General features: G+C 45.3%; 1 protein-coding gene across 2 annotated transcripts in view; it reads right to left on the minus strand.

The window, feature by feature from the left end:
- ABCB10 (ATP binding cassette subfamily B member 10) overlaps positions 1-12217 on the minus strand; it is an 878274-nt gene that overhangs the window by 436653 nt on the left and 429404 nt on the right. For both annotated transcript variants that reach the window (XM_078648832.1, XM_078648833.1), the window contains exon 6: positions 9026-9161. In XM_078648832.1, the coding sequence (XP_078504958.1) occupies positions 9026-9161 (136 nt within the window). The remainder of the gene's footprint in view (positions 1-9025; positions 9162-12217) is intronic.

Consider the following 12217-nt stretch of genomic DNA (forward strand, 5'->3'; position numbering starts at 1 on the left):
TCTCTCCCTAGACGCTGAGAAAGTGTTTGATGCGGTACATTGGCCCTTCCTCGACAGTGCATTGATAAAGTTTGGGTTTGGCCCGAAGTTTCGGAGGTGGATCACGCTTCTCTATACGGATCCACAGGCGAGGGTCAAGGTCAATGGGGTGTTCTCCGGGGACTTTCCCATAAGGAGAGGGACCCGTCAGGGCTGCCCCCTGTCCCCGCTGATGTTCGCCCTCACCATTGAAATAGTAGCGTGCGAGGTCCGACAAGACAGGCAGATAGCTGGGTTTGGATTCCAACAGGATGGAGGGTATGAGGAGAAAATATCGCTTTACGCGGACGACATCCTGCTATATGTTACCTCTCCGGAGGTCTCGATACCGCGTCTATTCTCCCTACTGAATCGTTATGGGTCGTTGTCGGGCTACACCATCAATTTGCACAAATCGGTCCTGTACAACCCGGGGGACGGTAGCCTAGGGCCGGCATTACCTGAGGCGTTACGGGTGACGACCGAAGGATTCCTATATTTAGGAATCTACATAATACAATAGTTCTGTTTCGTACAAAAAGAACATACAACGAGTACTCCAGAATTTTAAGGAAGATGCGGCTAGGTGGAGGACCCTCCCACTTACAATGTTAGGTCTGGCGGAGATGTATAAAATGATCACTTTGCCGAGGCTCTTATATACGCTGCAAAATGAATACTTTCCTCTCCCACGTCAGGTTTTTAAGGAGCTGAACGAGGGACTTAGAGAATTGATTTGGTTAGGGAAGCAGCCGAGAATTGCGCTAGAGACGTTACAGAGAAACCAACATAAAGGAGGGATTTCCCTCCCTAACATTGAGGCGTACTATTGGGCAGAACACCTTTCCCCGATTAATGACTGGATTCATGCCCCGGCGGATCACCCCACGTATAGACTGGAACGGGAGAAATTGGGCCGTCGTACATGCTTACATTATTTGTATGGAGGGAAAGGGAAAACCGTACTGCTATCAGCGACTAGGGTGACTGTGGAGTTATGGGATAGGGCGACGCGACGGATCGGCTGGCGTCACAAGCCTTCGGTACAAACCCCCATTTGGCAGTGCGCTTGGCTGAAGGAATTGCACAAGATGAAAGGCTTCAGACAGTGGGATGACATAGGAATCTCGGTTTTGGGGGACCTGCAGAGACGGGGAGCCCTGAAGTCCTTCCGGGAATTGTGGTTAGAATACGGGTTACACCGTTCTCAATTTTTTAAATATGCGCAACTGCGCCATGCGTGACAGGCGGAGGGGGCGCTCTCGGAGTCATTGCCGGAATACGCCCCTCTAGAGGGCCGCCTGCTACAGGAGCAGGTGCAGGCCAAAGTAGTTTCCCTGACCTATAAAACTCTTCTCAACAACATGCCGGACGGCCTGGCGACACTGAAAACTATTTGTGGGAGTCGAACCTAGGGGAGATGGACACGCTCGATTGGGAGACTGCATTGATGCATCCTAGGGAGGTGGCCATAAAATCCCGTCTACGACTCATTCAATTCAAAATTCTACACAGAGCCTATTATGACAGACACTGTTTACACCGGATGGGGCGGGCAGCCGACCCATGTTGCCTGAGGTGTGGCCATGTAGAGGGTGACTTTTATCACACCATCTGGGAATGCGGAGTCCTCCAGAGTTACTGGGCGAGAATATTGAGAGAACTTGGTGAGATACTAGGAGTGGCCATACCGCTGGAGCCTAAGCTGATCTTATTGGGGATAATGACCGAGGTGGACCTGTCCCGACCTGATTTAATTTTTTTGGCGCTAGCGTAGTGGTGGCCAAGAGGGATGTGGAGGAATGGGGAGCCCCGAACCCGCCGAGAATTGCAGACTGGAGGAAGGGTATGGACATATATATGGCGGCGGAAAGAGTTACTTCTAAAGCAAGAGGCTGCCCGAAGAAGTTTCATAGAGTGTGGGGGAAATGGAGATGCTTCTACGGCTTAGATGGGGGACTTTGAAAGAATAGGGTGGGTTCCACGAGGTGTTTTGCTGTGCATACGAGAGACCCAAGGGCAGCAATTCCTTGAGCTGAAGGATGAGATTTTTAATATAACTGTATTGCCTTATTCAGTGGGGTCCGGGAGTAGGTGGGAGGAGGGTGGATGGAAGGTGGGAGGAGGGTGGATGGAGGGTAGGAGGTGATGGCTATCCGGATGTGACATGCTTATTATGTTTTTGTTTTTCCTTTTGTTTTGAAAATGCAATAAAAATATATTTTAAAAAAAAAAGAATAATATGCACAGTAGCAGCTCTATATCAGATTTTCCTTGCCCAAGAAATTATCCTCGATTCTAGTGGTGTTGGCTTTTTGGCAGGTTTATGACAAACACACCTGGATGGGTCTAAGGGAGATGGTTGGGTTTTCCGGGGAGGGTGGGAGGGGGAGAAAGAGAGGGAGGGTGGGGGAAAAATGAGGGTAGGAGGGAAGGGTCACGGGGTAGGGACGGGAAAAAAGATAAAATTTGTTCTCATAAGCCATTTTTTCATCTGGGTGTTGAAAAGTAGCGGGAAGTTGTGGGATGGTGGAGGGTAAAGTTAAGGTATTAACCTGGTTGTCTTGGAATGTAAACGGCCTTCGGGTTAAAGCTAGAAGGGATAGGATTATGAAATATTTGAGAGATCTCTCGGTTCAAATTATGATCTTGCAAGAAACGCATTTAACGGGAGCAGAATGTAAGAAATATGTAGGCTCACAGCGATGGTTAAAGCATGCATTTTATACTCCACAAATGGCGGTGACTAAAGGCATTGTTATCCTGGTCAGGCAAGGGTTAGATTGTCTTGTTGAGGGAAATATGGCCGATATCAAAGGAAGGTGGCTAATTGTGAATTTGAGGATAAATGGTCATATGTATAATATTATAGGGTACTACGGTCCAAACCAAGATGATGTGGGCCCCCTAGATGAATTAATCAAAGAAATGATGGGTCTGACAGGGTTCATTGTTTTAGCTGGTGACTTTAACACGGTGCTGGATAAAAAACTGGATAGATCAGCTAACAGCAGGGCCCTGGTTAATAGTAAAATGTCACTCAGAGTAAAGGGCCTGATAGAGCAGTTCGGTCTAAGTGATGTGTGGAGACTAAGGGCAGGGCAGGCATTAGGTTATACGTACTATAATAAAAAGTATAACCACAGGTCTCGGATTGATTACTTTCTAATAGACCGAAGACTTACAGATAAAGTGAATCAGATAATGCATGTGGGGGTACATCTATCAGATCATTCAGCGGTCATTTTGGAGCTTAAAATAGAATCTATTGAATCAGTTCCAGTTTGGAGACTGGACCGTACTGTTTTGTATGACTATGAGGCTATGGAAATCCTCAGGCAGGAAGTTGACGCATTTGTGGAGCAAAATGTGGGTTCAGCAAGGATAGACATTGTTTGGGAGGCGGCTAAAGCTTTTCTCCGGGGCAGATTGGGAGCTTTGGGGGCAAAGAAAAGAAGAGCTTATTTTAATAAGATAGAGGTTCTAGAAAAGGAGATTCGTCAGAAGGAGGCAGTAATGGTGAATTTAGGGGACCCTCTGGTGAAGGAAAAAACTGTGCAAGAACTGGAGCAATTGAAAGAAGAGGTAGTCACAGTGGTTAACAGAAGGGTGAAAGAAAGATGGGAGGCCTCTAATCTGATGCACTTTGAATATGGAGAAGGCACTAGTAAACTACTAGCGTGGAAAGCCAGGAGGGATCGGATAAGAAATATGATTAAAGAAATAAAAGATGGGGACTCAGGCCGTGTAGTGACAGAGACTAAAGAGATAGTTGAAGCCTTCTATAGACACTTCGAGGAGGTATAAAGGGAAGATCTTGCTCCCGATAAGTATGAAATAGAAAAATGGATAAAAGCTTTAGCCCCAGTGACAGAAGAAATGCAAGAGCTGTTGAACTAAGAAATTGGCCAGGGGGAAGTGGAGAAAGTTGTTAAGCAGGCCAAGAAAGGGAAAGCACCAGGCCCGGATGGACTACCGGTGGAGGTTTATAAGGTTTTAGGGGGGAGTTTGCTGCCTTTAATGAGTAAAGTTTTTAATGAGGTTTTCTTAGGTAAGGCGACCCTTCCCACATCATGGAATGAGGCAAATATTATTGTTATTCTTAAACCTGGAAAATCACCAAAGTACCTGGACTCATACAGGCCTATATCACTTTTGAACAGTGATTATAAGTTGTTTACTAAGATCATGGCAGATAGGCTTGCTAGGATAGCCCCCCACCTTATCCACGAAGACCAGAGAGGATTCATCAAGGGCAGGTATTTAAGGGGGCTAATATTCTCTTTGATAGGAAGCATAGACCTTGCAGGTACATACAGCCTCCCTCTGGCGGTTGTTGCTCTTGACGCCGCTAAGGCATTTGACCGTGTGAACTGGGAGTTTTTGAAGGCTTTGATAGTACATTTAAGATTGGGGGTCAACTTTGGTGGGGCTTTGGCTCGAATATATCAGTCACCTACATCGAGAGTCTTAGTTAATGGGGAACTAACAAAGCCAATAAGAGTAATGAGAGGCACAAGGCAGGGCTGCCCCTTATCCCCCCTTTTGTTTGATTTGTATATCGAGCCCTTAGCTTGTAAAATCAGAGAGGCAGGTGGGATCCCCCCTTTTGAATGCCAGGGTTGGGTCAGAAAGATCGGGCTATATTCAGACGATATAGTCATCCTAACATCAAATTTACATCAAACACTGGACACTATAGGCCTCTTAATGAAGAAATTTGGCGAAGTTTCAGGATATCAGCTAAATGCTGATAAAACAGAAATTATGACGTGGAATTTGGTAGCGGAGGGTATAGTTTGTAAAAAAGAAATAAGATACTTAGGTGTCCAAATTACTCAAGATATAAAAGACATCACTACGGTCAACTTTGCTAAAGTTAGGAAGGAAATATCTCTGGCCTTGAGGGGGTGGGCCCACCTGCCTTTAACGCTCTACGGACGGGTGAATCTTGTGAAAATGATGGCGCTGCCTAAGATAACCTTCTTATTTGATACGTTACCTCTTATGTTTGAGAAAGAGGGTTTTGCACGATTGCAGAGTGAGATTGGGTCTTTTATTTGGGCGGCCAAGGGATCGCGCTTGTCCTGGAAGAAAATCAGGAGAAAACTTTTGAAAGGAGGATTGGCTGCACCGGACTTCCAGATATATGCTTGGGCCTTTGTGCTCAAAAATTGCAGAATGCTTTTGGGAACTCCAGGAAGTTCGGTGGTCGGGGAACTATTATCTGTGATGCTAAGAGCCGAGAGTATTAAACATGGGTTTATGTACAAATTTTCGGACCCAAAATACTTCAAAAGAGTGAGACTGAAAATTTTGAAGGATTTGGCAATGCTCTGGTATAGAATCAGGAGGGCCACAAGAATACCATACTTTAGCGCTAGAGCACCGATTTGGGAGTCACCAGGTGCTCCAAGCTGGACAGAGGATGCGTTGGCAAGAGGGTTAAGAGTAGAAGGTCCTCAATGCTGAGGGGATCTTTTTATGGACCGGAGTTTATTGCCGTGGTCATATTGCGAACAAAAATGGGGGCACCACTTTTCGAAATTTAAATACCTCCAAATACAAAGCTGGGCGGTGGGGAAAGACAATCTAATAGGGGTATATAATGAGTTCGAGGAGAAGCTGGCGGAAGAGGCCCCGATAAAGAAAGAAGTGGCGAGCTGGTACTGGGCAATTATTGAAATGGAGGATGGACCATTTACATTGCCGGATCGCCTGTGGGGAGAGTGCTTGCCAAGGATTGCTACAGAAGACTACTGGCAAGTAACTATGTTGATTCTATATAAGGTGGTAAAACCTGCAAATTTAAGAAGGAACCACTTGTTCACTCTCCACAGGGCGTATTGGTCTCCAAAGAAGCTGGCTAAATTCAAAAACGGTGGGTTGGTGAGATGCCCTAAATGTACCAGCCCAAATGAGGACGATATGCACATGTTTGTTACATGCCCGGCGATAAAAGGTTTCTGGGGAGATGTGAGTATATGCTTGTCTACGGTACTGACCCAGGATTTCGAGGTAAGCCCTGAACTTGTCATCACTGGCAGGCTAGATATTCAAGTAGGGGCGTGGATGATAATGCTAAGTTGGTGTTCTATGCTATTCTGTTGGCCCGAAGGGAAATATGTAAGCTATGGGTCTCTGCTGATTCCCCGACAAGCTTAGCTTGGATTTGGGCTATGAGGGCGGTGGCAAAGTTGGATATGAGTGGCCAGCATGAGAAGAGATATAAATTCTGGACCCCCTTTTTAAATCATTATGGGTGAAGGGTATGGGTGAAAAATTTAAGGTAAGGGTGTTAGTAAGTCCCATGATTAAGCTTCTCTGAAATCTCTGTGGAAATTTTGCTCTACGAAGGCTAGGTAAGGGAGTGTACTCCCCTCCAAAAGGGTAAAAGAATTTCCTATTATATGAGATGAAAACACCCTGAGGCGCAACCGTAAGAGAGAAGGGTGAAGAGAGGCAAATGAGGACATAAAAAAAGAGAAAAAAATAATAATAATAAAATAAACACACCTGGTTAATTCTCCAAAGAATGGCAGGATGCGGTCTTTAACGTTCACTCTGTACACAAATGGTGTCCAAATACTTCTTACTTTTGAAGTGAGGGCCGTCTTGCCTGCAGAGCCTTGAGTGAGAAATGAAGAGGTGTGGCGCCGCGGCCAGGGCGACTGACTCCGGAATCCTGGGGATCACGGTTAGATCCCCGGTGCCGGCGGCAGATTAGCCCAGCACCATGCGACTCTGCGCAATAGCTTGCTTAATCTTCCCGACGGCCCCCAGCGCCTAGAGACCCTTACGGGTGATTGTTCGCGCTTTACAAATGTGGCTTATTATTATTCCTTCCTATACTTTAACACAAATTTGCTAGTTGTTTCTTGCTTGCTACTATAGTAATTTGGTTTTGACTCCTTTGATCTGAGTAATCGGACTGAAACTAGCATAGTTTGTTTGGACTGTCTTTATTCTTAACTTACATCCCTGAGGGTTATTTGCTGCCAATGATAGCAATATAATTCCAAAAGATTAAATTTTTAAGAGGGTCAAGGGAATATATTTAACGACCTGTCATCTCACTTCCCTACATTATAATCTCGTCGTACTGAACAGAAATGACCGGTCCTCTGTGTGTGTTGCTGTACTAGTAACTAAGAAAACAACAGGACTCATGCAAAAAGTGAAGGAGTTCCAACTGGCTGAGATATTCCCATCAGCCCACCCTTCTGGCGGAATCTCCTCATGTGGGATTTGTTAATCCATCCAAAAAGCCGCCCAAACCATCAAATGACGGTGCGGATATGGATGTGAAACAGAAACTCTAGCCAGAATGTTACTCAGAGGGTAATGCTAAAGGTGTGTGGTGCAGTGCTCTAGTGAAGTGAAAATTAAAATTAACGACTTTGACAAAAAATATGTTTAATGAGCATTGTCTAACTGTCAAAGTTAAAACCACGCCAGGTAGTCTGAATGTATAACTACACTATGGCGCTGTGCAGGACGGTCAACATGTTTCAGCCAAATGGAAACTCTATCCGGCTTTCGTCAGGACCTTGATGATAAGCTACTGCAACGTATAAAAAACGTGAAATGTGCAAAAATTATATATAACCATAATAGTGTTTTACTATATATGAAATGCTTATATCTACCAGGAACTGTTGCCGGGTGAGGTGAGGTCGTCTCCCACGCAATGCTGGGTGAGTATTACAGAGAGGTCCTTCTTTCTGTGATAGAGTTAGTATGCTCATGAACAAGCTGAGTATAATATACTTATGCTAGTATGTTGTCTGTACAGTTTCTTTGTAAATATGTGGATATATAAACATGTAAATATGTGTCTGTTTTTGTATGTTTTCTTCAACAGGATAAAGACTAATTTACTTCTTCCAGTGCACATTGGGGCTCCAAGTTCCTGGTAGATATAAGCATTTCATATATAGTAAAACACTATTATGGTTATATATAATTTTTGCACATTTCACGTTTTTTATATGTTGCAGTAGCTTATTATCATCAAGGTCCTGACGAAAGCCGGATAGAGTTTCCATTTGGCTGAAACATGTTGACCGCCCTGCACATCGCCATAGTGTAGTTATACATTCAGACTACCTGGCGTGGTTTTAACTCTGACACTTAGACAATGCTCATTAAACATATTTTTTGTCTAAGTCGTTAATTTTAATTTTCACTTCACTAGAGCACTGCACCACACACCTTTAGCATTACCCTCTGAGTAATATTCTGGCTATAGTTTCTGTTTCACATCCATATCCGCACCGTCATTTCATGGTTTGGGCGGCTTTTTGGATGGATTAACAAATCCCACATGATGAGATTCCGCCAGAAGGGTGGGCTGATGGGAATATCTCAGCCAGTTGGAACTCATTCACTTTTTGCATGAGTCCTGTTGTTTTCTTAGTTACTAGTACAGCAACACACACACAGAGGACCGGTCATTTCTGTTCAGTATGACGAGCAATATAATTCCTACATTGAAGTCATAGAAGGACAAAAATCTTTGTTCCGCTCTTATCCTTTAAGCTCATATAGGTCTGCAATATTTTTAAGCACCAAACCAACTGTCAAATGTCAGTTTTCTTTAAAATAAGGTGTGGATGACACCCATGTATTCTTAAACAAATCAGTTGCAGAAACTACAAAATTCAGACATCTTTCTAGCAAAAACCAAACGATGTCGCATAAACATCCCATTTAGAATACTAACAATTTTCCGCCAATGCAGAAATGCAAATAAAAACGTACGTAGCCCTTTTATGCTGATTAAATATATACGAGCCCAGCCTGGTACACAGCCCAAACATCTTTTAAGAAGCAGTGATTAGCTCTGCTGCTATCCATAATACAAACAGTATGATGATTACAAACTCTCCGATTTTGCAAAATCCACCTTGTACGGGACATGCATCCAAAAAGATTGGTGACGATTTTGCAAAATCCACCCTGCACGGAACCTGCATCCATGAATACATATATATTGGTGACATACCTCCGATACTCACTCCTACCCAGAAGGCATACATTAGAAAGGAGGAGAGTTCACCCACAGTCATATGAGCGCTGCTCATCAATAATCCACCTTTGTAAAGAACCGAGAGCACAATCAGGTTGCCACATAATCCAGTCTGTGGAGAAAAGAAAACATAATTTACTTGAGCTGGACATCCTCTTTTCTCAGAGCTACAAGTAAGCAGCTCTTTGGGAGTTACAGTGGTAAACACTTTAAATAGGGTAAAATGCTGCTTTTCTTTATTTAAGCCATCAGCTCGGCATATATATCGTGCAACAGCCCACCTCACCAAAGATTGTGAATACCACCAGGTCCCTAGGTTGCCATCATTATATTCTTAATATAATTTGCTAAATAAAAGAAAAGATTTTAATGAAAATTTTCAAAACCTGCTGATCATAATCAAGTTAAGCGCAACACGCTATTCTACAGGATTCTTATTATAGTGTCAAACAGGGCCTCTTGTCTTCCTTTGTTGAGCCTGCTTACGAAAAAAAGTACCTGATCTTAATCCTCTTTTATATTTACATTTTTTAAATCAAGGGTGCATAGAATGCTCATTGCTCAATGAACAGTGGCAGTTCTTCCGGGATTAGATTCCGCAGCCCAAGCAAAAGCCATTGACTTATGGCTTACGGAAGGAAGCGATCATTTAGCTCCTCTTCGGCGTACCTCGATTAGGCGCCCTAAAGACGCCAATCGGTGGTTCAACACCGAGCTGAAGGAACAGAAGCTTATGCTGCGAAGGGCTGAACGCAAATGGAGACTGGATTATTCCCCGAATACCAGGGCCCGCTACGTTCACCTCCTGGGGACCTACAAACAAAAAATTACGGAGGCCAAGAAAGCATACTTTTCGGCGAAAATTCTAGCTGCCGTGAATCAACCTAAGGAGATCTTCGCCATTACCCAGGATTTGGCGTTCTCCGACCGGACCACACTCAAGCCCCCTCCCTCCCAGAAACTCTGCGATTCATTGAATCTCTATTTTGTTGATAAAATCACGACAATTAAATCTAATATTCCCCCCTCTTCTCCTTCTTTTGTCGATTCCCCCCCTCACCTGCCCCCAGCTACTTTTAATTCTCTTCCTCTTCTTTCTGAAGAACTCTTTTTGTCCCTCCTCTCTAAAATTAAGTCCGGCTCCCCATTCGATAAATGCCCGGCTCACATCTTGCGGCAGATTTATACTGCCTGCCCGGCGCCCCCTCTGGGCTTCCTTAATGATTCACTGGCACGAGGGGTTGTCACTCCACTGCTAAAAGCCGCTTCTATCGTCCCTATACTGAAGAAGCCGGGAGCCGACCCCTCCGTGATGGCTAACTATCGCCCCATTTCCCTTCTCCCTTTTCTGGCGAAGGTGCTGGAGCGGCACGTTACATCTGCACTCAGCTCCTTTGCCGAGGAGAATGGGAGGTTGGCTCCATGTCAGGCGGGATTTCGGCCTAGGCACTCGACAGAGTCAGTGGTGGTGTCAGTATCAGACACCCTCAGAGAGGGTATGGACGCCGGTAGATCTCAGGCGCTGGTCCTTCTTGATTTGTCCGCCGCTTTCGACACGGTGGATCACTCCATCTTGCTTTCCCGTGTCAAGGCGGCGGGCATAGGAGGATCAGCCCTCATTTGGCTCTCGTCCTTTCTGAGGGACCGGACCCAGGCGGTCCATCTTGGGGAGTTTTCATCTACCCCCTGCCAGGTCCAGTGCGGTGTTCCCCAGGGTTCTTCTCTCTCTCCTTTACTCTTTAATCTTTATATCGCTCCGCTCATCTTTGCTCTACAGCAACTGGAGGTCTCGGTATATAACTATGCCGATGACCTCCAGCTCATCTTTAATCTTTCTCCTACTCCTGACTCTATCTCAAATTTCCAATCTACTCTATCTTTCATCAGGGACTGGATGAACTTCAACCACCTGAAACTCAATCCCGATAAAACGGAGCTTGTGGTGACGGGTGGTTGCTCCAGTCCCTGGAACTCTCTTTTCTGGCCCCCTTCTTTTGGTTCTCCTCCCATCCCTGTTTCCTCTGTTAAGACTCTCGGTATTAAGTTAAACAATCAACTTACTATGCACTCCCAGATTGGCTCTGTGGTTTCTTCTTGCTTTCTTACTCTTCGTATTATTCGTTCTATCTCCCGCTTCTTTTCTTTCCCTGCACTTAAGCTCATTCTGTCCGCACTGGCCCTGTCCCGCCTGGACTACGGGAACATTCTGTACAATGGCATCCCTCAGTACAGTCTCCGGAAATTGCAATTAGTGCAAAACCAGGCTGCTCGCCTTGCCTTTGGTCTTCCTAAATTCCACCACACCTCTCCCCTCCTGAAGACCCTTCACTGGCTCCCGGTGCGGGAACGTGCCCTATTTAAACTAGGCTGCATGGCGTTCCAGGCCAGGACTGGCCTGGCCCCTCTATTCATATCTTCGGCCATTAAGGCCTATGTCCCTGGCAGAGACCTCCGTTCTTCGGCACAACTTCTTTTAGCTGTGCCCCGTTACCGGAAAAAGAAACAGGGTGGCACAAAATTTTCCACTCTTGCCCCCATGTTCTGGAACTCTCTCCCTTTTTATCTTAGGTCCCTCACTGATTACTCCGCCTTCCGCAAAGCCCTGAAGACTTTCCTATTTCCTCAGGCTCATCCCTAGTAATCTGACTATTTTTCCAGCTGCCGTCTTAGTTACTGTTCCCGCTCAGTTGATTGCCTTTTACTTTAGCGCCAAGAAACCGCCCAGGTGTATGTTGCGCTCAATAAATATTTTAAACTTAAACTTAAACTTCCATAGGGGTGTGGGGGCATTGACCACCGACCACCCCCACTGAAACCCACTGCATCACAGACAGTCACACATTTTCCCATGCACACCTTTCCTTGTACTCACATGTTTAATGGTGGAGCTATGACGGAACTCTCTCTCCCAGCATTGCAGCAGTTCAGTGGGACGACCTGAGGCTGTGTTAACTGAACTGCACGTCAGATTGGCTGGTGTTTTCACTGGGGCCGGCCTGACAGGCGCAGTTCAGGCTTATGCAATCAACAGCTGAAAGGCAGCTGAGAAGCAAAGGCACAGTACCAAAGGTGCCAATGAAGCACTGTGTTTGCCTGCTCCAGTCAATCCTGGCACTGTTTTTATGCTGTTTAGGTTTGTATGCAGCAGGCCAGCTGTGCTTGGATTGG

The sequence above is a fragment of the Lissotriton helveticus genome, chromosome 6, assembly GCF_964261635.1.
Source record: "Lissotriton helveticus chromosome 6, aLisHel1.1, whole genome shotgun sequence".
Taxonomy (NCBI): domain Eukaryota; kingdom Metazoa; phylum Chordata; class Amphibia; order Caudata; family Salamandridae; genus Lissotriton; species Lissotriton helveticus.